Raw genomic sequence first — 25,967 nt, forward strand, 5'->3', positions numbered from 1 at the left:
TGAATGAATTAATGCTGTTATGGTGGGAGTGGGTTAGTTATCGTAAGAGTGGGTTGTTATAAAGTGAGCCCAGCCCCTCATGCTTTCTCTTTTGTATGTGCTCACTTGCCCTTCCATTTTTCCATCGTTTGGAATGATGCTTCCCAAATATCCTAATCAGATGCTGATGCCATGTCCTTGGACTACCCAGCCTCTAGAACTGTAAGATATAAACTTCTTTTCTATATAAATTACCCTGTCTGTGCTTTTCTGTTATAGTAACAGAAACTGGACTAAGATAGTGTTCTTCTGTCATCAATAAATAATTTACATAATTTACCTTGACTTTCAAAAAAAAAAAGTCTTCTGAGGTCAAGCCCAGAAAGGCTCTTTCCTAGAACAATGGCCCAGGGTAGGAGCAGGCCTGGTGCACTGAAGTGGCAAGGAGGCCATTGAGCCCCAGGGAGCCAGCAGAGAGAGATGAAGCCAAGGAGGCAGAGCAGCTGCCTAGATGAGAAAGAAGCAGATACAGAGCTGCAAAGAGAAGCTCGGTGATACTAGAGAATGCCATGCAAGGCAGGAAATTCAGAATCATGGGTGGTAATGAGCCAGGCAGCAGATCAAGGAGCCCTTGTATGACATGTAGAAGAACTTGGATTTTACTCTCTGATGGAAGTTTGGGTTGGAATTTCAGCTCTGTCACATACTAGGTGTGTGAAATTGTGCAAGTTATTAAACTCCACTTTCTCTTGGCCTCTTCATCTGTAAAATGGAGATAATAGCACATACATAGTGATGTTTTGGGATTCAATAAATTAATAAAGTTAAGAGCTGAAAAATGTGCTTACCACACAGTAAATGTTCAATAAACATTTCTATAATAATAATTAGCAGCAGTAGTAAAACCTTTTAAATCATAATGATTTTTGCTTTCCTACGCAGTCAGGAAATTGCAAAGACTCAGAAAACTGATACTTCGCTAAGAAGGACTCTCGAGACCCTGTGACAGGTCTATAAAAGATTGAGGGCTTTAAAGGGACAAAAATGGAAGCAGGGAGACCAGTGTAGAGAATAGAAGAGATGACGACCTAAACTAAATCAGTGGTAGCTGAGAGAGAGAGAGGGACCATGACAGCATTAAAAGCTCTGGGGGAAAGAAAAAGTTCTGGGGAAAAAAAAAGATATGAAAATTTCAAACATTTACAAAAGTAAAAAGAATGTTATCATAGCAAGTGTATTTTATATACAATCATCAACTGTTACAACAATGTTGCAAGGTAGGTGATATTACTCCCATTTTTCAGATGAGAAAATTGTAGCTCAAATTGATTAAGAGATTTAACACAAAGACACGCAGGTAGTAAGCTGCACAGCCATACCTGGAATGGTCCCCTTTTGTGATATGCATCGGCTGATTCCTATGGAACAGCTTAAAAAGATTAAAAATAAATCTCTAGGAAAATGGCCCAATAAATGCAAATTTCAAAGTGATGCCAGGGTTGGCCAGCTACATTTCTTCCTTGGCCCATCATTCTGACTTTCCCTTCTGGCTGTGTCATATAGGTAAATATAGGGCTACAATTTCTCTTAAGTACTTATTTTGAAACAGTAGCCTAACTCTCACAAAACAACTGAGAAATACTTACAGATACACCAGTGTTTAAAAAGCATGAAGACAAAATCCAGAGCTAAACACCAGCATTTGACAAATTTCTACACACATAAAAAGACACCTTTTGAGTTCATTTGAAGCCAAACATTCTTGTGAGTGGTGGACAAATCAGTAAACTGTGTAGTGTGTTAGAAGTCCAAACACAAAAGACATTTTCAATAGGTGTATATACTACATATATTGCATTCAAGATAGTTCAATGGTTTCTGAGATTAAAAAATGTTATTAAAAATCCCATAATGGGAGGTATATTACACAAGGAGAAAAGACATGCCACCTATGCCGACTTGATTTGCCAGTCCGATAAACTATTCATCTGCTTCAGTGCATGGCCAAGCTGAAGACATTGTATTGTAAGACGGATGAGAGGCAGTTCAGATAACCAAAATTAAAATACTATGAAATCTTGTTATTGTCCCAAGCTATAGTCTCTTCTTTCATTTTATTCTTTATAATTGCCCTACTATAAAGTTTATTTTTTTCAGAACTAAGTCATCTTGACAAGGCACATCATCAATCTGAAATGAACCCATGGAAATATGTCCCCTAATTTTTTACATAGATGACACTGGATTTGAATCTTTCAAAACTCAAAAGGGTTGCATATTTATTAAAACATTTAATTTTTTCTTTGGTTGTATCTCCTTTATAAGTACTATAAGTAATATACTTTACAATATTTATGATAATTTACCAGTCTTGCTTTCTTCCCTATGAAAGCATAAAGACAGTTATAATTTTAGTGAGCAAAATATATTACTTTTTAATAAATTGCCCAGAAATTGTTTCTGCCAAATGTCTCAAGATGGTCTCATTTTAGTAACAGTAAAATGATTCCTAGCATTTCAGTGGCAGACGTCCTCGATAAAGGGTAGGTTATAGCCTATCCATTTATTTTCAAAAGTATGTCATGCTTAAATTATCTTTGAATATATACCTAACATATAATTTTAAAATCTTTGTCTAAGTCCTCAACTCAATATTAAAACAGATCTTTTCAGACATACTGTCACTAGTAGAATGAGGCAAGTAAAACATATTTTTATTTATGGTTAGAAGAAAATAAATACAGACATATCTTTGAATTGTGTCTTACACTTTGCTTATAAGAATTTAAAAACAGATCTGGTAGTTAAGATCAACAGAAGATTCACTTTGTGAATATGATTTGGCTTAAAGTATGTGTGGGTTTTAATGAACTGAATAATCACATATGCTCAAAAAATCCTATGAAATAAAATGATTCTGAAATCTTGCACCTAAACAACTTTACCCACAGAAACTTTTAAAGTGCCTTGCCAGGTAAAGTGGGGCTGGGAGGGATTATAATACAATGTACTAAATTGGGGCTTCCTAGGCCTACTTGGCTGAATATTTTTGAGTCTCTTCTGAGATGGGAAGAGACTATTAGGGTCTCTATAAAGTGACTGAGAAGCTACATTCAAAGTCACACAGTGAATATTGCCTGGACATTTGAAATTGTACCTCCTGGTAATGTGAATTTTGGGTGAGGATGATGCAATATTGTCTTTCATTTAAATAAAAACAATTATAACAACAACTCTTAACAAAAAACAGCTGTGATCTGTTTTAAGGAAAATACGGCTCTTTTAAAAAAAGAACTGGAGTGTTCATGGAGGACAGGCAGAGAAAGAATGAGGGATAGGAAGGCTCAGAAAAAAAGTCATGTTGACACTGCGTGTCTATATGTATGTATGTAGGTATGCACGCATGTATACATGTATGTATGTATGCACATATGTATGTATCTGAGTGATGAGACTGGTACCCAGGTAACAGTCACAGCAGAATGCAAGTGCAGAAACTTCTAGAACAGCCAGGATGAGCCATTGTAGGTCACTGTGGGAGTCAGTATCACATTGGTCTTAAGTTTCATGATGTCCAAGGAGGTGCCACATGCTCTGTCACCTTCCCTGGTTACCAGGAAGTGAACCAGAGTCATCTTCACTAGTCCCGGGGAAACTTGCCTCTCCCAAAGAGAGAGACTTCCCGAGTCCGGAGCCAGCGCTGTTGAAGGCAGGAGAACACAGGGCCCAGCAGTATACTATTGCCTTTTTTTTCTCACAAGAGAAGTGACAGTAGAGTTAGGAACTTCTATTCTCTATTCCGCCTCCCATCCTTCTTCTACTTCTGTATTATTTATCACGTTATTTTCTACCCTTTCTCTTTCTGTAATAAGAAAACAGAAACAAGCAAGAAACTGAAAGCAAGAAATCCAAATGCCCACAATCTTACGGAGACTTTGTTGGGATCCATAAACAGTTCAAGTACCTAAAAATGAAAAAGCCTGTTGTCATCTTAAAAAAATAAGTTCAACCAACATCAGCACCTGAAAATATAATTTCCTAAACAAGTTCATTTCATGATTGGTTGAAATCTTAAACACACTAGGTGGCGATCTTTCTCTGTTTTACTATTACTAAATCATAAGGAAAAGGAGATATAGTTAATTAGAAGAAAGTTTTTACTTTATGGAGCAAAGACCCCTAATCCTACAATATTTAAAGCATTACTGGCCATGTAAGACCTACTGCTTTTGAATATCACACATTGCAAATTTTAGCATGACAAATGAATGCATGAACTAGCACTGTGAAGGAGTCACAGGCTGCGGCTTACGTTTGAATCTAACCTTTTTTGTTTTCAATGGCATGGAGGTTTGCTAAGTTGCCCAGACTGGCCTTGAACTCCTGGGCTGAAGTGATCTTCCTGTCTCAGTCTATGGGGTGCCTAGGATTACAGGTGTGCACCACCGTGCTGGCCAAATGGAATCTTGTGCAAACCTTTTTCATCTTCTGTGCTTCACTCACTCTTACTAGAAAGATATTCTCCTCTGAAGTTTGTCAATAGGATTAGGAAATTGATAAACATATAGAAAATTAAAATAATATTTTCGAAATATATTTTAAAGTCCAAGATTTTGATAATTTTGAAATCTTAGTATCTTTCTTTCCTCAAACTAAAAACTATCATCCATCTATCAATTCACCCTTGACCACTTCTTTTAGAATTATAGAGAAACAACTATGTTCTAATTTTTAAGTGAATATAAAAATATTTCTGGGAGCCTAGACTATTTGACAACACCCAAGGATTAGCTATAGGAGGACCACGTCTACTCACAACTCTCTAGATCCATCTTCATAGAAGTATGGACATATAAAACAAACAAACATATAATATAACCTACTTGATCTTTATGTGTATGTGTATATGTATATATACATACCTGTACATATATACATATATACATATATGTATCTATACACACATGTACATATATACATATACACACGTGTACATACATGCATGCATGCATACATGTACATATGTGCATATATGTATATACATACATGTACATATATGCATATATGTGTATATACACACATGTACACATATACATATGTGTATACATATATGTGTATGTATATATACACATACACAACATATGAAGTATATACATACATATACATACTTTGGGAGATATAGAACTTAACCATTCAAAGATAACTATTGATAACATTTTCCCACTGCATGTATGTGAGCACATGTATGCAATATAGTATGTGACTATTATGGACTACATACTTCTTATAGAATTAGAATCATAGTGTATATTCAACTGTTTATCTTGCTTTTATTAATGAACCATAAAAATTCTACATACCTTTATTCTTTTAAAATATTGTTAATGATTCCAATCTATATTCAGTAATCTCTAAAATTTTTTGAGTTATGTGAATCCAAATGTATTAAAATGTGAGCATTGATTCTATTTTTAAATAAATTAAAAAATAATCATATGGGTTTTTCAGACTAATTTCAGTTCATTTATCATTCATTCATTTTTAAAAAGCTACTTATTAAAGGAAACATGCTTATTTTAATTAAATATACATAAGACAAAGCTAAATATTAAAATGCTACATGAGAAACTGGGCTGCACAGGGAATTCATGGGAATGTTAAATATTTTATATTGCTACCCGCTTAAATTAAAATCATGAAACTCTAATTTCAGACAACAAAAATTCCGTAAAATGTGACTACCAAGAAAATTTTGCAAAACCAAATTATTTTTTCCATATAGTGTTTAAAAGAGATGATTTGTTTTTCCAAAAATAATGTTCACTCTGACAAATTATAAATTTAAGAATATAATGAATGATTTAAAGTTACTTATAAAGGAGGCATTAGATTTTTTGATAAACTCTTAAGTAATCTGTAAATAAAACAAAACCAAAAATACATAAAAACTGTTTCCTTGGTATTAGACATACTTGAGGATATGGATCCTCTGTATTGTTTGGCCTTTTAATTTGAAACTAGCTCCATTTAAGTCAAAATAAATTAAGCAGTACATCTATTTATGAAACCCTAGGGAATAAAGTCCCTAATATAATAAAGCCAACCTCAGTTACAAGTGAATGTGCTTTTCCTCTTTGAAGCTATTGCCACTTAGAATTAAAATAATCTATTTAACACAAAAACTTGTATTAAAAATGACAACTACCAAAACTTTCAATTTGGCGAGAATGTCCAGCAACCTTTTACTGAGAATCAAAGAAAATGTAAATTAATATATGAGTAACATTAAAGCTGTCTAGTACTGTGTGAGGTAATATCTTCCAAATTGAAACTTTTCAGTGCCAAACTCAGGCCACGTGTTTGTATATCTGTATATGCAGCTTTTCTGGTGTTTTGATCATTTTTTTTTTTTTCTTCTGAGACGGAGTCTCACTCTGTCACCCAGGCTGGAATGCAGTGGCTGCGATCTCGGCTCACTGCAAGCTCCGCCTCCTGGGTTCACACCATTCTCCTGCCTCAGCCTCTCCAGTAGCTGGGACTACAGGCGCCCCCCACTATGCCTGGCTAATTTTTTGTTTTAGTAGAGACAGGGTTTCACGTGTTAGCCAGGATGGTCTCGATCTCCTGACCTCGTGATCCACCCGCCTCGCCCTCCCAAAGTTCTGGGATTACAGGCGTGAGCCACAGCACCTGGCCCGTTTTGATCATTCTAAATATTTTGAAAAAATTTTAAAGAGATGTGGGGTCTCACTCTGTTGCCCAGGCTAGAGTGCAGTGGCACAATTCACAGCTGACTGCAGCCTCAAGCTCCTGGACTCAAGTGATCCTCTCACTTCAGCCTCCCAAGCAGTTGGAATTACAAGTGTAAACCACTATTTTTATTTCTTAAAGCAGGCTAGAATTTTTTTTTTTTTTTGAGATGGGAGTCTTATTTTGAATTTTAACTCCCACAATTTCCACATGTCATGAGAGGACCCTGGTGGGAGATGATTGAATTATGGTGTCTGGTCTTTCCTGCGTTGTTCTCATAGTAGTGAATGAGTCTTATGAGATCTAATTTTTTAAAAAGAGGAGGTCCCCTGCTCAAGCTCCCTCTCTTTGCCTGTTGCCATCCACATAAGATGTGAATTGCTCCTCCTTGCCTTCCACCATGATTGTGAGGCCTCCCCAGCCACGTGGAACTCTGAGTCCAATTAAACCTCTTTCTTTTGTAAATTGCCCAGTCTGGGATATGTCTTTGTCAGCACCATGAGAACAGACTAATACAGTGACCTTCAAAGATATTTAGTTTTCTGAAATTTAAACTGTTTGCTCACATCTTATTAATATTTTAAGAATTAAGAAACTCAATGGCAAAAAAACAAATAACCTGATTTTAAAATGGGCAAAAAACCTGAATAGGTCTTTCTCAAAACAATGGCCCGACACAGTGGCTTACATCTGTAATCCCAGCACCTTAGGAGGCTGAGGTAGCAGGATAGCTTAAGTCCAGGAGTTTGAAACCAGCTTGGGCAACATCGTGAGACACCTTCTCCACAAAAAAATTAAAGTCAAAACAAGACCTACAAAAAAAGGTCAACAGGTATATGAAAAATTGCTCAACATCACTAATCTTAAGTGAAATGCAAATTAAAACCACGATGAGATATCACCTGACACCTATAATAATTTTTTTTTTTTAAAGGTAACAAATGTTGGTGAAAACGTGGAGAAAAGGAAGCCTTTTTACACTGTTGGTGGGAATGTAAACTAGTACAGTCACTATGGAAAACAGTATGAAGGTTCTTCAAAAAATTAAGGATAAAACTACCATATGATCCAGCAATTCTATTTCTGGGTATATATCCAAAGAAAATGAAATCAGTATGTCAAAGAGATACCTGCACTCCCATGTTTGGTGCAGCATTAATCACAATAGCCAAAATATGGAATCAACTTAAGGGTCTAACAACAGATGAATAAAGAAAATGTTACACACACACACACACACACACACACACACACGAATCCTACTCAGGCTTAAAAAGGGATATCCTTCCATTTATGACAATATGGATGTTCCTAGAATACATTATGCTTAGTGAAATAAGCCAGGCAAGAAAGATAAATACCATGTGATCTCACACATATGTGGAATCTAAAAACAAAATCAAACTTATAGAAGCAGAGAGTAGAATGGTGGTTCCCAGGGACTGGAGCAGGGCCCGGGGGAGAATGGGAGGATGTGGAATGGGAGATGTTGGTGAAAGGGTACAAAGTTTCAGTTAGAAGGAGAAACAATTTCAAGAGATCTGTTGTACAGGCTGGTGACTATAATTAATAATCAAGCATAGTATACCTGAAAATTGCCGAGAGTAGATTTTAAATGTGCTCATCACAAAAAATGACAAATTGTTAGGTGATGGACCTGTTAATTGCTTGATTTAATCATTCCACAATGTATACATATATCAAAATATTACCTTGTATATAATAAATGCATATAATTTGTTATTTGTTGATGAAAAATAAATTTAAAACAAGAATTAGAGCCTGGCCCCATCTTTGACCAAAAAAAAAAAATCTTTCAACCAAAAATCCTTAATTTTTGGCTCATGTGTGCTCATATCACTTGTGGAGGACAGGCACTGATGATAAAGCAGATGGGACTGAAGTTTATGCAACATAAGCAAAAAATAATCTAGTCTAAAATGAAATCTCTTTGTCATGAGAAAACAATTTAGGCTTCATTAGAGAAAATACATGATGCCAATGAATGCCTTCTTGTTAGTTATATGACGGCACAAAGACTATCTCTGTTAGAAATGATACACCAAAATTTTCCAAGTTAATTAAAAAAATGTTTAGCACATGTGTGTAGACATATTCACTAAGCATATTAGGTTATTTTGTTTAATAAAAACCAATACAATAGAGAGAGTTTTCTAGGACTGCTGATGTCCCAAATTATCACTAGAAGGTTTGAGTACAAAGCTGAGAGTCTGACTTCCATGGAGGGAAGAAGGATGGCGAAAGAGTTGCGTACATGGGCAGGGATTCACAAGTGCTCTCATTTTGTGTTCTAGGAACAGGATCTTCTTTCACAGTTTATCTTATTGGCAGGCTCGTTCTTAATGCCAGTGGCCCTGCCCTTTTGGTTTTTCTCCAGAATGGGCTCCTGGGAAAAAGTTTTATGGTCAACTAGTACAGCAATTTTAAAGGCCCGCATGTGGTGAAAAGATTCAATAGATTAAAAGGAAGCCCTTGATCAAACAGAGAGGAGAGCAATGTGTTTTATGAATGCCTACTAGGTGCCAGACACGGTGTTCTACCAACATGCTGAATTTAATCCTGACAACTCTGCGTTAAATGGATGCTCATATTCCCATTCTAACATAAGGAACTAGGCCCTGACAACTTAAGTTACTCATCAGCAGTCATGCCCTTGACAAGTTGACAGAGCTCAGTGGTTTCCAAATGCCACTCTAAGATCTGGTACTTGCCCAACAGAATGCTCACTGGTCCTTGTCAAAGTCAGAGTGTCTATGGACCATGCAGTGAGATTTTTTTAAAAAAATCTTACATATTCCTTTGGAAAATTCTTTTATTCTGAGATTATGCTTTCTTTTTCACTGAAGTGAAAATGTCTTTAAAAAATAAAATTAATATATATTGATGGGTAATTCCTTGTTAATGTTCTTTACCTGGCAAAATAAGGCGTTAGTAACCCTAGGTCAGTGTCCCAGAAATTTTACTGGGTCATAAAATCCCAAGGCATAGAAATGTTCAGTGCAGCTGGATTTGAGCCGAGGCCTTCAAATACTGTTTTGTTTTTACCATGCTGCTTTCTGTATGCTCAAATGGATTTAGACTATTCTGAAGGCACATAGAAGTAAATGTTTTAGACTCTAGAACAGCACTGTCCAATAGAATATTTCTGCAACATTCTATTTCTGCAACAGAATATTCTGCAAGACTCTTTCTTGGTGCTAATATGCTATCCACTAGCTAAACACACACGCACACACACACACCAATCCACAAAAACAAAACTGATCTTGGTGGTTATAACAAATTCAATTTGAAGTTCTGTAAGTACCAAAGAAAAAATGAATTTTGAAAGATGGAAATATGAGATCTGCATGTAGCTTTGTTCTCCCTTGGGAGTGAAACAATGAGTTAAAACATTTTGGACTTGGGGTCATTCATGACATTTATTGGGAGACAACATCATTTACTGAACTGGTGAAATGATTTCTCATCACATCACAACTTTCCACATTTGTTGAGGGGTGAGCAGTTATTCTTTTTCTTTCTGCTCTTAAGTTCCCTGTGTCTAAAGAGAGGGTTGCAGGAATTGACACATTATATATGTTTAGATACAACTTTCCAGTATTCAATGTCAGCAAATTTTTCTTGACCCAAGTTTAGGAAAAACCATAAAGTCTCAAGGCAATTAACCGTAGGTGGACACAAAGCCTGGGAGATGCTGCAGTAGGCAGATGGAATAATTGGGGATGTTTCCTCTGTGAACCTGGTGTGAATCATACCACAAATTACCAGGAATCTGAGAGCAAAGCCCAGTGGTTGATATTCCTTACTTGGTTTTCTGAAGAAAAACCATGTGTCTGCTTGATGCTTTCTGTTTATTTATAGAAGCACATCTTTAGATGATTCATATTGCAAGGGCTTAGACAGAATGATTTAGTGATACTCCCTGGAGTATCTTATCTCAAGAAACACATCACATAAATGTTCCAGCAGTGTGACTGTTTTTCCTTATATAGTTCAGAAAACAGTAAAGGAGACATTGAGAACAATTCATTAAGAAGCGAAGACTGACAAGCAAAAGTAAATATTTAAAGTGATTGATGTGTAAGTGAAAACAAGTATTTATATAGGAATCTCCGTGTTGGCTGGAAACATCTCCTTTTGTATCAAGAATTTTTAAAAATTAAATAAAGACAAGAATGCATGCTCCAAACAATTTTTTTGTCTTACTTTCATGGATCTATGGTGTCTTCAAATGATACTCTGGCATGGAGTAGGTGCTACTGTTATTTTCCAAATGAGTAAAACAGTGACACTCATTCAAAAATGCGCATCAATTAATACACACCTTTATTTAGAATGTGGTGGAAAACACGTATTGGTTATCTCCAATAGAAGTCAACTTTCTTCTTCTTCCCAGCCTGCCACCATATGCCCCACTGTCAAGACTTAAAGTTCAGGCCGTGCATAGTGGCTCTTGCCTGTAATTTCAGCACTTTGGGAGGCCAAAGCAGGAGTATTGTTTGAGCTCAGGAGTTTGAGACCAACCTGGGCAACATAGCAAGACCTCATTTCTGCTAAAAATAAAAAAAAAATTAGCTGGGTGTGGTGGCATACCCCTGTGTTTGGGCTACTAGGGAGACTGAGGTGGGAGGATCACTTGAGCCCAAGAGCTCAAGGCTGCAGTGAGCTGTGATTACACTGCTGCACTCCAGCCTGGGCAATAATAGAGTGAGACTCTGTCTCAAAAAAAATAAAAAGATTTAAAGTTCAAAATATTTCTATTTTACAATACACTGGAGCATGATTTTGATCTTAGTCTTCTTTAATATACAGAGGGAAGAGGGTTGAGATAAAGTGAGAGTACACTAATGTACCTCTAGGTACAATATCCACAACTGGGTGAACCAGTATCTCTCCTGCAATGGCCATTTGCCTCTTGGAATTTCAAGAGGCAGGAAGAATCAGTAATTTTCAACTATGGGTCCTTCATCTAGGGGCCATGTTGCATTGAGAGCACTATCCAGGTTACTGGACTAGCTTTTTTCTTTCAAAATGGTCTTCAAACTTTCCTTATTTTAGTTTATTTCACACATAATGTGCTCTTGGAGATTGCATTCTTTTGGTATGCACTGAAAGATAGGCTAATATTCCTTGACCGAGGCCAATTCCAAGTTTACTTTCTTCTGGCAAGAATTCAGTGTCTCATAGGATTGTGGAATAATTGCTCTTGTTATTAAACTACCTCTTCTCCCCGCATTTTTTTTTAAAGAAAGTAGATATTATTCTTTGAAATGTATTAAATCTGATGTATAAGCATAATTATATAATCATTATTTATAAGTTTAAATAATTAACCTTCACACTCTTTCTCTTATATACAGGAGTGAGAAAAACTCACATGATTTTTTAGAGTTTTTTTTTTTTTTTTTCACATTTAAAAGATTTAAAAGTGAGTTCAGTCTGTAATCCCAGCATTTTGGGAGGCCAAGGTGGGAGGATCACTTGAGGTCAGGAGTTCGAGACCAGCCTGGCCAACATGGTGAAACCCCATCTCTACTAAAAGTAAAAAAAAAATTAGCCAGGCACGGTGGCAGGCACCTGTAATCCCAGCTACTCGGGAGGCTGAGGCAGGAGAACCGCTTGAACCTGGGAGGCCAAGGATGCAGTGAGCTGAGATTATGCCACTGCACTCCAACCTGAGCGACAGAGTGAGACTCTATCTCAAAACAAACAAAAAAAGTGAGTGCAAATACTGAGGAACATAGTGGGTATAAAGGAAATCTAGAAAATAAAATGGTATGCTAAATATTAGCACAAAGTCCTAGAGTCGAATTGCAGCAGCCTTGTCTTAGAAACAATGAATTACGTATATGTTTGGTCAGTTTTCACTTCTTTTTCCCTCTGCTTTAACAACTTTTTATGACTAACACTTATCCTTCCATCTCTCCTAAGACTTCAGTATATATCTATTACTTTGGCCATAATAACCAAGATATATTACTACATACAACTCAATTAATTCATTATTTTAAAGGTTAGAGCACTGGCAATGATACTTAGAGGTGCTGACACCATCTCGCTGTAGTAGCGCATTAAAATCAATGCTTTATTTTTACCCTGTGGCATTAAAAACATTACCATTTAAAATGTCTAAACATCAGGATTCCATTTTTATGATTTTTTGAAAGTATGAGATTAGGAATATAAAATGCCTATTCAGCTAATATTTTAAATCCCCCAGTTCAAGGATTGAAGAAACATGTTTAGCTAATTTATAAGACTTATTTTACAATTCATGAAACTCCTATTTTTTTAAATCAGAAATAAAACGACCTAAGTGATTGAATAAACGGCACCAAATAAAGCAGAATTTTTAAACAAAAAGATAGCAAAAAGGTATTCTAGTAGCAGATGACCTTAGCATATTTTGCCAATAAACTTCTTGAGATTTAATAGCTAGTATTAATGTCTGCATCAACACTCCGAATAATACTAGTAACAGTGGCCAGCACACAGCAATGGAAGAAAAAGCCTGGTCTATCTAGATCATTACCAGAATAATATCACATTTTATCAAAAAAGATTTTGGCTACCTGGGATCCTAACGGAATTAAGAAAAAGATAAATTCTCTACTCTAGAGCACATCAGATACTTCACAGCTTTGAAACTGTTATTTTTTTAACTCCTAACAAAATTTTCTCACATAGTCTCACATAGAAATCTGATTTATCTCTAATCTTTTTTTTTTTTTTCTTGAGGCAGGGTCTCACTCTGTCATCCAGGCTGGAGTGCAGTGGCTCAATCGTGGCTCACTACAACCTCAACATCCTGCGTTCAAGTGATCCTCCTGCTTCAGCCTCCCAAGTAGCTGAGACTACAGGCGCCCGCCACCATGCCCAGCAAATTTTTGTATTTTTTGTATAGACAGGGTTTCACCATGTTGCCCAAGTTGGTCTCAAACTCCTCAGCTCAAGCCATCTGCCTGCCTCGGCCTCCCAAAGTGCCAGGATTACAGATGTGAGCCACCACGCCTAGCCTGATTTAGCTCTAATTCTTAAGGTATGAATAAACACCTAATCCAAATATTTTCAAACTTTCTCAGTACATGGTGCCCTTAATATCTCAATTTTTTAATAACAGCAACACATTGGCCAAAATAAATAATAGTTCCAATTATTAAATAGTTAAGTCCAAATAATTTAATAAGGTTTTGTTATAACTATTTAGCACCCACTGAGCACTATGTCAATTTCTCATTTTGGAATGAGATTGGACATTGCCTCCCTTATTTTTTGTTGCACATTGATTTCTGCTCAGCACTTGATTTTTATCCAGCAATTGCTAAAAACCCAATTTTGCAAAGATATGATGTCACAGAAAGGAATATCATGGTCTTAATTGGAAACTGGGAACTATTTCAAGCTATTAGTTTTCCAGGTGGTTGACAGATGTTTTTGTGTTTTTCTTGAAAATTTAAAATAACGCTTGCACCCATGTACACTCCCTCTGCTGCCTCAGGACACGTTTTGAGAACTCTGGCCCTAGTCCCATCACTCCTACACCACATGGTGAGGGGTGAGGATACTTCCCCAGTTGGGAAAAACCCAGAACTGGGGAAGAGATGATTTGGCCATGGTAGCTTTCTTTGTGTGGTTAATGGAAGAAGGCTTTCAAGATAGCAAATTGATATGCTTTTGAAATGTTCATTAGTGTAATATTATCTTGCAATGTAGCTAAGAGATGACTACAAACTTTTCATGTAGATCCAGTGAGAATTAGAACCTTTGTAATGCAACATGTCTTTTTATTTATATTCTTCCTAGTAAGACCAGGGAAGATTAATAATCTGGAATAAAAGATACAAATTGACATAAAGGGAATTCTTCTTCCTTTTTCAAACTCAGGACTGGAAGCAATACTACTCTTATACTTAGCAGGCAAAAGAAGTAGAGAGGAGTGGCTATGACTGAAAACACACATTAGAGGCCCAAGAAGTGGTGAGGGACTTGTTAATTGCTAAAGAAAGGATGGTAGTTTGAGATGGGAGGTAGGGAGGGTATTACCTACTAGCTGAGAAAATGCCCCAATGGGGCACCCCGAAGGCCTGATCAATGAGGTCTGAGATATCTGTATAGTGCCTGGGGATAACTTAGCTAGATTCCCAAGTATGCCCAAGCTTTTTATGGTATATGAAGTCTACTCACTTCCTCCTCACTGGCCCTCTGAATGCATTCACCTTGCCCCATACTCTGTGTGTAGAAGCAATGTATATGAATGTGAGTGAAGAGGCAATTGGATCATCTTTGCATTCTATGTGTTGGTGTTAATTCAACAGAGGATGGGGAATAGAGGACTAGTTTTCCAGGTGAATTGAGTATTTCTTAAAACTTAAGTAGTTTGACAGGTAACTTACACTCAATAAATTCATAGTTTTGTGACTTAATTCTACTTATCTTGTCACTGCTAATTCTCCTCTTAATCTTTGCAATGTATCATATCTTTGTGTGTTTCCAAATGCAGATACTATATTACTGGATGATGTGAAACAACAGAAGTGATTGTTATTCAGATGCTGAAATATTAAGATGACAAACATATTGTCTATTTACGCTGTAATTTTCTTCATGTTACTTCACGACATCACTTGGGCAACCTTTTGTTATCTAGTTGTTTCTATTGTTTTAAAAAATTTTTACTATTAATGGTAATTCAAGGTTATTTTCATGTATTTATTTATTAGACTCACGCTAATACTTAACATTTTTCTTTTTCTTACTTTTCTTAAGAATTAAGTTGCTACTGCATCATCTATATTTAACAAATTGTGTGATGGTCTCTGAGCAGAAGCGGTCAGGAACTTCTCTTCCGCCTTATATGAGCTAATTTTTTTGATTCTGAATTTAGCCTAGTGCTATATACTTGTATACATTCTCTAAGAGTTGGCTGCATATTTACTTTGTACCTCCTTGAGCTTTTATTTTATTCTTAATCAAATTTTCATACTGCTATGTATTTCATTGGTTTAATGAATTTGGTCAACAACTACTTCTGTTTCTTAGCAGTTTTTGCTGTAGTACTATAAAGAACTTTGTTTACAATGGCATTATCCAAATTATGTGCTCCTAGAAATAATCAAAATGCTTGCTTTTTTTTCAAAAGATTAAGCTCACTGGACTTTGGCTTTCTAATCTGTAAAATAGCATAACAATGTCCCCATCAAAAGGACTGTGAGTATATAAAATTAAATAGCTGGTGTGAAAATACTTGGGAAACTTGATGATATACACACACCATGTATGTTATGATTATTATTACTACCATCTTTATCTGTTTTGTTTTTCAGCTATTTCATTGGTTTCTATTTATAGAGGATAAGATGACGATATCCTCTCTCCTAGGAAGGGATTATTTTCCTCCTTCTCACTTTCCCAGTATAGTAAATAGTTGTATTTAAACTTAAAGAGTATTTAAAGGTTTTCCAAAACAGCTCAATTAAATAGATAACCACAAACCTTCATTTTAAATACCCTTCATTAGGTACCTACCCTCATTAGGTACTGCTTGTGTTTGAAATTTCTAAGAAAATTTCTCAACAGGAAAGCTTAACTAGAACAACTAATAAGAAATCATCAAGTAATTAAATATACCATAACATCATTCTCTATAAAGCACAGTTGAATTATAGACATCAGACAGTCTCTATAGCATTATTGTGAACTAGGTAAGGTAAGAAAATTAAAGTTTACACATGACCATATGAGAATTCAAATTAAGAGAAGGCATAGTCCTTTATGGTGGAAGATATGTGTAGTGTCAGATTAAATGTTGAAATAGTTATTTATTCTATTTACTTTTCTTTCCACAGAAACTTAATCTCCTTGGTAGAAAGAATGCTTTCTAGTAGTTGGTGTCAAAGGAATATCTTACTGCTCCAATGTAGATATCCAAGGAGAATGGAAAAGCTAAACATGTCAACACATTACTTTTCAGCAACATATAGTATTGACTCATGGTCTGATTAAACTCGTCATTCCTACCTGAGTCTGATCAGATAAAGAACTCTTGAGGCACACAGCAAAATGAGGTATCCTTGCAAGTTTCATTTTGAAATAAAAGCATTTCATATTTAAATATGAAATGCTATAAGGTTTTCATAAAATATATGTATATATTTAATATTTACTAACTGGAGTAGAATGTATGAAAGAAATAATCTATCCCAAACTCAGTTTACTACAATTTAGAAAGGTAGAACACATAACTACATAAATGGACTCCACTAACTCACTGTGAGTTTTCCTCTTTCTTTTATCAATACCAAGGCTGACTCACCTTTGATGAAGTTGCATTAGATGACTTTCAATTCGGTCATTTGCCTATTTAACATTGTTTATTGTTATCTATGCGGCTGCTCAGTATTCTACTCACCTCTACCCTGTTCCCTTTTTTGATCTGCATAATGGCTTTTTTAAGCCTTTCCCTTTCTTCTCAAGCTGCCCCATCCCTCTCTCCTCCGGCTATTGATAGCTGTACCTTCTACTTTTACATTCTTTCATTTGGAGATGGAGGAGTAAAATGTTTAGAGAACTCATGGCTAATATCTCTTAACATTTTACTCCTCCATCTCTAAATTTACATTTCCCTTTTTTTTACTCTTCTTCTCCTTCTCCTTCTTCTCTTCTCTCTTATTCTTCTTCTCCTTCTCCTCCTTCTCCTTTTTTTTTTTCCAGACGCAGTCTTGTCTTCCTCTGTCACCCAGGCTGGACTGCGGTGGCATGATCGTAGCTCACTGCAACCCTGAACTCCCGGGCTCAACCAATCCTCCTACCTCAGTCAGTCCCCAGAGTAGCTGGGACTAAAGGCGTGTGCCACCATGCCCAGCTATTTTTTCGGATTTTTAGTAAGGACAAGGTCTCACTACGTTGCCAGGCAGGTCTTCTTTGTCTTTCCTAAAGAATACAGTTCTGGTATTTACTACTTTTCCAAGGATAGCCTCCTTACTTTGGCTCATGATCATGGTTTTGTCAGCAACTACAGCTCCATCTTTAAAGCCTTTTTCCCCTTGAATTTTTAGGCTCTTTCTATCTCCTGGAGCCTTCCCTCAGCTCAAGTATCCTGAATTCAAAAAAATTTCTCTTGAACCTAATTCTCTGTCAGGCAGCCTTAGTTCTTTCTTCCTACTCCACCCATCAGCCTTTTAAAGAGATGCCTGCATTTGCTCACATTTCCACTTTCTTTTTTTTTTCTTTTTTATTTGTTATTATTATTATTTTATTATACTTTAGGTTTTAGGGTACATGTGCACAATGTGCAGGTTTGCTACATATGTATCCATGTGCCATGTGGATTTCCTGCACCCATTAACTCATCATTTAGCATTAGGTATATCTCCTAATGCTGTCCCTCCCCCCTCTCCCAACCCCACAACAGTCCTCGGAGTGTGATGTTCCCCTTTCTGTGTCCGTGAGTTCTCATATTATACTTTAGGTTTTAGGGTACATGTGCACAATGTGCAGGTTTGTTACATATGTATCCATGTGCCATGTTGTTTTACTGCACCCATTAACTCGTCATTTAGCATTAGGTATATCTCCTAATGCTGTCCCTCCCCCCTGCCCCCACCCCACAACAGTCCCCGGAGTGTGATGTTCCCCTTCCTGTGTCCATGAGTTCTCATTGTTCAATTCCCACCTATGAGTGAGAACATGCGGTGTTTGCTTTTTTGTCCTTGCAATAGTTTACTGAGAATGATGTTTTCCAGTTTCATCCATGTCCCTACAAAGGACATGAACTCATCATTTTTTATGGCTGCATAGTATTCCATGGTGTATATGTGCCACATTTTCTTAATCCAGTCTATCGTTGTTGGACATTTGGGTTGGTTCCAACTCTTTGCTATTGTGAATAGTGCCGCAATAAACATACGTGTGCATGTGTCTTTATAGCAGCATGATTTATAGTCCTTTGGGGATATACCCAGTAATGGGATGGCTGGGTCAAATGGTATAAGGCTACAGTAACCAAAACAGCATGGTACTGGTACCACAACAGAGACATAGATCAATGGATCAGAACAGAGCCCTCAGAAATGATGCCGCATATCTACAACTATCTGATCTTTGACAAACCTGACAAAAACAAGAAATGGGGAAAGGATTCCCTATTTAATAACTGGTGCTGGGAAAACTGGCTAGCCATATGTAGAAAGCTAAAACTGGATCCCTTCCTTACACCTTATACAAAACTTAATTCAAAATGGATTAAAGACTTAAATGTTAGACCTAAAACCGTTAAAATCCTACAAGAAAACCTAGGCAATACCATTCAGGACATAGGCGTGGGCAAGGACTTCATGTCTAAAACACCAAAAGCAATGGCAACAAAAGCCAAAATTGACAAATGGGATCTAATTAAACTAAAGAGCTTCTGCACAACAAAAGAAACCACTATCAGAGTGAACAGGCAACCTACAGAATGGGAGAAAATTTTTGCAACCTACTCATCTGACAAAGGGCTAATATCCAGAATCTACAATGAACTCAAACAAATTTACAAGAAAAAAACAAACAACCCCATCAAAAAGTGGGCGAAGGACATGAACAGACACTTCTCAAAAGAAGACATTTATGCAGCCAAAAAACACATGAAAAAATGCTCATCATCACTGGCCATCAGAGAAATGCAAATCAAACCACAGTGAGATACCATCTCACACCAGTTAGAATGGCCATCATTAAAAAGTCAGGAAACAACAGGTGCTGGAGAGGATGTGGAGAAATAGGAACACACTTACACTGTTGGTGGGACTGTAAACTAGTTCAACCATTGTGGAAGTCAGCGTGGCGATTCTTCAGGGATCTAGAACTAGAAATACCATTTGACACATTTCCACTTTCAATTCACTCCTTAACCCAGGGGCTCCTACTGCTATTACCTGAATAAGACACTCCACTCAACTGTCATTCAAAAACCTAGTAATTATAGAAGGTAACTGTTCTATTTCTCCTGGTCCACTGGACTGTTATTTCTGTTTGCTGTCCCGGTACTTTAACTGTTGTCTTGTTTCCCCTACCTTTATCATGTACAAGCCAATTCATCACCTGTTATCTGTCATGTTTTCTACTCTCTGCCCTTTGTTCCTCATGTCCACATCACCATGTACATACTCATTCATGGCCAAAAATCAGCATTCTCTTTGATTCTCCTTCTCCACTGGCTGTCCCCCAACATACATACATACATCACACACACACACACACACACACACACAATTCTATAAATTCTATAAGCCTCTTGCAATCTAAACCAGCTCTTTGCTCCACTGCCATCACTCCCTTGACTTAGGCCTTCATCCTATTTAGCCTGCCTTACTTCTGTGAATTTCGACATGAAATACTTCCCTGTAGTCACTTCACTATGCAATCATTCAACAATAGAGTAATCAAGATGCAATAAAAACAAGAATATGATCATGCCAAAACTCAGCTAAAAACCTCTGTGGCTCTCAGGTCCCATAGACTGTATTTGAAGTTTTCTTCTCTCTTGCCAGGTTTCGCTATTCACATCAAGCAGATTGTCATTCCTTAGTTCAGCCATAATTTTCCATGCCTCACATTTAGTAAATGTTCTTCCCTTAGCCCGGTATTTTCTGTATCTTTCCCTTGGGTTGAAAACTCTCCATCTCCTCTCTATGTTCCTGCAGTACATTGTAAATGCCTCAAGGATTGTGCTCACCATATTTTATTACAATGGTCTAAAATGCCAGACCTCACTGCTCCACAGATTGAGAGATTTAAATACACCATATTTGCTCAAGATGCATTCTCATTATGTGTGAATGAATAAATAAGTGTCATGAATTTCAAATCTAAGAAAGTGAGATAAAAATAATGTAAAAATAGGGCCACTAGGAATAGAAAGTTGTTTAGAGATGAAGAAGGGTAGACGTCAATAATACAACTGCTAAAATAGCAACCATAGTTTGTAAAAAGGAGTGAAATATAATTTCATTTCTAGAACCCCATGTAGGCCTATTGCAATACACTGATGCTCTGTTAGAATGGCAAGAATAGTACTAGACACTCAGGGGTCCCATACAGACTAATTCTTATAAGATAAATTGCAGCCTGTTAAGAGTTTTTGAGATGGGTGTTACGAAAAGATGGTGAATGTTATTGGACAAATGTATAGACCAAGAGAGAAAGATGAAGATTGATTCTATACAGAGGAAGATGTGCCACGAATGATAGTATAGGTATTGAGTGAGAATAAAGACCTATGTAGAAAAACATGCACACTACCACAAGAATGAAATGCACTGAGAAAATGAGCTAGTGATGGTATAGGATATGCAAACCTGCTTGTCATTTTTTATTGTTTTTCAAGCTGTACTATGTCTTAAATGATATTCAAGTCTGTCTACTGTTTTCTGTGCTTGCCTCTAATGATTCATAAAAATTGGTTTAATTTTGGCAAAGTCCCACAAAGATTTCTTAAATGATCTGGCAAACCAGTGCTAACATCTGTACATACATCAATTGAAATATATTCAAAATGCTATACAGTCTATTATCATAGGACTTTTCAAATGGAGTTGAAAGCTTTTCAAAATATTAGAAAATATCCATGTAGTTAGGCAGCTAAAACTCAGGCTCTACATAAATATAAGCTAATTATTTAAGTGTTAGTTTCCATTAAAAATTTAATTCTCAGTTTTCCTATAAAGTATTTTCTGGAAAAATAAATATATGCGTGTGTGTGTGTGTGTGTGTGTGTGTATGTTAATCAAGATTGACAACGCACTCAAGTTAAATCTACCATTCATTTCTAGCTTGTATAATTTTATTCATATTCTTTCTATATTGGAGAAGAGTGATACAGTTGAACAAAAGCTTTCATTAGTTTAATTACATCATCAGCTCTAGACACAAATTTACTCGGTTTTCTCACTCTTTGCCTGCCCTTGTACTTACATATCACTGGCAATGGAGGAGTTCCGGGACATAGACTTTGGAGAGAGGTCATAATCGCTGTCGGATCGATACAGGAAGGACTCCCGGCGTTGACTGTGGACAAAATTTGCTTGGAGAATTAGCCCAGATCCTGGGCTGGTCATGGGATCCAAGGGACTCCGTCCCGCAGATGTGCCATTGTCCACATCAAAACTGTAAAGGAAGGAGAAGGAATTATGTTGCTGTGAACGTTCACATGTTCGTATTTTCACAAAGCGTTTAGCGTCAGCTGAGGAATTGACAGTGGAATTAGCAGGAATCAAAATTACAGCTAATTTCTGCCATAAAAATATGGTAATATTGAAATACATAAAAGAAAAACACATTGACTTCACATTCTTGTTTTCCTGGATACTGTTGTTAACTGACCAGATACAAGATACAGGTTTTTCCAAACCCTACTTCAGTTAAAAGGGCAACACTCTGCAAAACATAATCTTCTAAGTACAAAATTCCTTTTGGAAAATAACAAATACACAGTAATTCATTAAATATTTGAATTCGATTCAACAAATACCCATTTTGTGCCTAATGCTGTTCTCCCAAACCTGGGCTTCTCCCTCCACGCTCCTACCCTATAACATCCCTCCAAGCATTAATTTCTATTGTACCCACTTCCTTCCATCCCTACTACCAGTATTTTAAATTCAGGTGTCCATCAAATTTCACCTATATTATTATAACAACCTTTATAATAGTGTCTTGAATCCATTTTCTAGTGTCATTCTTCAGTTTAAAACCCTTCAGTAACTTGCCATTGCTCTCAGGATGAAGTCAAAATTTCTTTGCTAGACTGCCAACCATCTGCTCTCAATTACAATTAGTTGCCCTCCCAGCCTCAACTTGCAGCCCTCATCTATTCGGTACTTCATGCTCAACTCACATTGAGGCACCATCTCCTTGTCACAGGCCGTCACCACCTCACCTCCAGCTCCGCTAAATAATCAAATCCCCTTTCCCCTGCCTAATTGTCACTCATCCTTGAGACTTAGCCTGCACCTGAAAAGCTACCCTGGTACATCAGAGCTTTATGAAAGGCCCTTTCTCTATGCTCCCAAGACACTTTCCCACTCCCTAATGACAGAATTTACAATGAATTGAAAATGGTTTTCACCCGGTCTCCATTCCTAGATTGTGAGCTCTCTACGAATGGAGACTCAGCGTATTCTTGGCACTTTGAAAACTGTGCCCAAGTGTCTTGAGTAAATGATTAAACGAATAAAAGGCACTGTGCTCAGCAATACGTATTTCAGAGCTGGGAAAAAAACCACACACACAGTTCTTAACGTCATAGTCCTTATAATCTAGATAAACTTTCCACAGAGAACCTTTCTAGTGAAACATCAACCAGGATTAAAATAAAGTAAACTTTCAGCAAAACAACATGGCACATGGATACATATGTAACAAACCTGCACATTGTGCACATGTACCCTAAAACCTGAAGTATAATAATATAATAAAAAATAAATAAAAAAAAGAGAAAAGAAAGAAAAAGAAAAAAAATAAACTTTCATGTGTTCTTAGGAGAGGAGGGTGATAGCTTATGATAGCCCAGCAGGTGTGTGGTTTTAAAGAAAAAATTGTTCAATGAATAAATAAACATGTGAATTCAAGTTTTGCTGTCATTAATATTTTCCCCATTAGAATCGTTATTCAAACTATTAACTAGCTAATTTTAAAACATTCTTTTATTTTCTTTATTGGGGTCATTAATAAATAGAGTTATGACTCTAAGATTGGAAGATGTTTCATGGATCAGTTTTGAATCTGTGATCAAGTAACAGTGGCTCCAAAATAATCCATCAAATAAACAGAAGAGGAAAAACTCATTATCTTGAGCAGTTGTAAGTATGTTTTTCCAACTTAAAATTTTCTTAGAATTGTGTCTCTTTATAGACATATTTATTTGGTTCAGGAAGGACAATGAGAGATTGTCAAGTCGAACAGACTCACTTTACAAACAAGGATACCAGGTCCTAGAAAAGTTAATTGACCAGTCACTGAGATAACTGCATTGAATCATCTATTGTTCCTAAAGTCCTTCCAGCTCTACTGCATGATTATATAAACCACAAATATATGTGGCACCCAAACAAGGGACATGTGTTTCACCAGAATAGGATAGGCACATATGTATGTGAAACCTTGTCAATTCCCAGGAAGGCTGGAAGGGGAGGATGGTCTCTAATCATTCAATAGACATACATTAGGGATCTTCGACAAACTCTCCTTGGATATGCCTAAATAGGCATTTATTAAGCACCTAATATGAGTGCATTAAGATACAAAAATAAAGGATGAATGACTAACTCAGGCTGGGATATCTGAGAAGTTTTCATGAAGAGTAGTATTTGAGAAGGTTTTTGAAGGTATTTAGTATACAACTGGAAGACGTTAAAAACTTCTAAATAGTGGGGGTTTGGCAAAGTAGATTTCTCTTCTAAGAAGATAATCATGGCAGCTTTTCAGCATGAGGAAGACCTAGAAATGTGAATACCTATAGAAATGTTTATGTTTATTTCCCTTTAATATCAAGATATTCTTATTGCTACACTTTAAAAAAGAAAATACCCTCTCTTTCCTGTGCATGAACAGAAATGTAAGAGATACAGAAGTGTGAGTTTTGGTTTAGTTTTTTTCAGTTCAACTGAGTAAACACCAAATTTGTAAAAATCAGTAATTTTTTCTTTAATTATAATTTTTCCAATTAAATCAAGCAAGTCTTAACACTCCACTGTAAGTTTTGAAACAAATATTGCTAAATACCTTAGATATTTAGCATATCGTTTAGATACTTATGATATTTTTAAATCTTACAACTTTTAAGCCATAATATTACCACTAAAACCAAAACATTTATTAATAGGTCAGGAAGTGCTTGATATGAGATATTCCAGGGGCTTTAATATTTTTCTTTGTATACTGTAATATACAAATTTGTCCACTAGATGGAGATCATTTTCTTAAACAAGGAAACTATTTTCTACTGAAGGGTTAAATAACCTTAAAGGCCGAAATTATTTCTTAGAGACTCATGAAAATAACCCTTTAAATGACATCCAAAAAACAAAGTTCACAATGTATACTAAGTAATTATCAATATTGATAAAATTACATTAACCTAATATCAGTATTAGCTTTACAAACATTGAGAATGAAGATCTAAGAATAGTGACTGATATTTTATTGGATTTTTTTGTTAATGAAAAAAATACTTGAGAAGACAATTGAATTTCTGTAACAAATCACTGAGTACTTAATTGTGTTGGATTAAAGTAACATGAGCATCATTAATAGTCTGAGGTTTCACTCTAAATTTTGGCACCACAAGAATTCTCAGAATACGGTTTGTTTTGGGAAGTGAACCTAGGGTCTGAGTTCATTTGCATAATTTATTTCCATTATATTAAATGCTCTTATAATCAAAATTAATTATCAAGAAAAAGTAGTATTACTGAGACTCTCTAGTCTGAAGTATCAGCCAATGTCAGTATTAGTGAATGGCTTCATAGAAAAAGAGACTTTGTATTTTGAAATATTCATTGAATAAACTTTTACATTACATCCTATGTCCTTAGATCAGCACTTGAATAAGTACAGATACACTACACATTGTCCTTTTCTAGAAAGCACTAAAGTCTAATCAAAGTAATAGAACATCAAGCAACCAGAGAAAATAAAAGCAACAAAACAGGTGGCATCTGTATTAAATAGTATATAAATACTAAAACACGAAATTGTATTATATAGGCAATCAGACTATGTGATGCAGACGATGAATGTAAAGGGAATTTACGAAGTTGCAGGATGTACACCTTTGAAGGAGAGTTAAAAAATGTCCAGCCAGAGTAGAGCTGGGGTGGGGCTGGAGGTCATCCAGCAAAAGTGAAGCCACAAAAACAAACCCAAGAAGGAATGAATAAGGCATGTATATAAAACAGGACATTTAGTGTGTGGCTCAATTTGAGGCTTGGTATTAAAGAATAGTGGGGACCTATAAAAATGGCAATTTTGTACATTTCAACCTAATAGGTAGGGCTGGATGTGTTTATGGTATGGATATGTTTATAGGTACGGGCCAAGGAGTGTCAGCAGAAGCTTGTTATAAAGACTTACGTGGAAACACACAGATCAACTTTTAACATTGAAATGTCAGAGGAGTAAGATGAGGAAGACTAATATTTGTTAAAATAAACATATTGCTTTTGCAACAAATAAAA

General features: G+C 36.2%; 1 protein-coding gene across 4 annotated transcripts in view; it reads right to left on the reverse strand.

The window, feature by feature from the left end:
* The window catches only part of LOC116462231 (cAMP-specific 3',5'-cyclic phosphodiesterase 4D), an 810,743-nt gene that overhangs the window by 228,893 nt on the left and 555,883 nt on the right, over window positions 1-25,967 (reverse strand). For all 4 annotated transcript variants that reach the window (XM_032144524.2, XM_058433986.1, XM_032144523.2 and 1 more), the window contains one exon: window positions 21,706-21,897. In XM_032144524.2, coding sequence (XP_032000415.1) covers window positions 21,706-21,897 — 192 coding nt within the window. The remainder of the gene's footprint in view (window positions 1-21,705; window positions 21,898-25,967) is intronic.

The sequence above is a fragment of the Hylobates moloch genome, unplaced genomic scaffold (assembly GCF_009828535.3).
Source record: "Hylobates moloch isolate HMO894 unplaced genomic scaffold, HMol_V3 SCAFFOLD_23, whole genome shotgun sequence".
NCBI lineage: Eukaryota > Metazoa > Chordata > Mammalia > Primates > Hylobatidae > Hylobates > Hylobates moloch.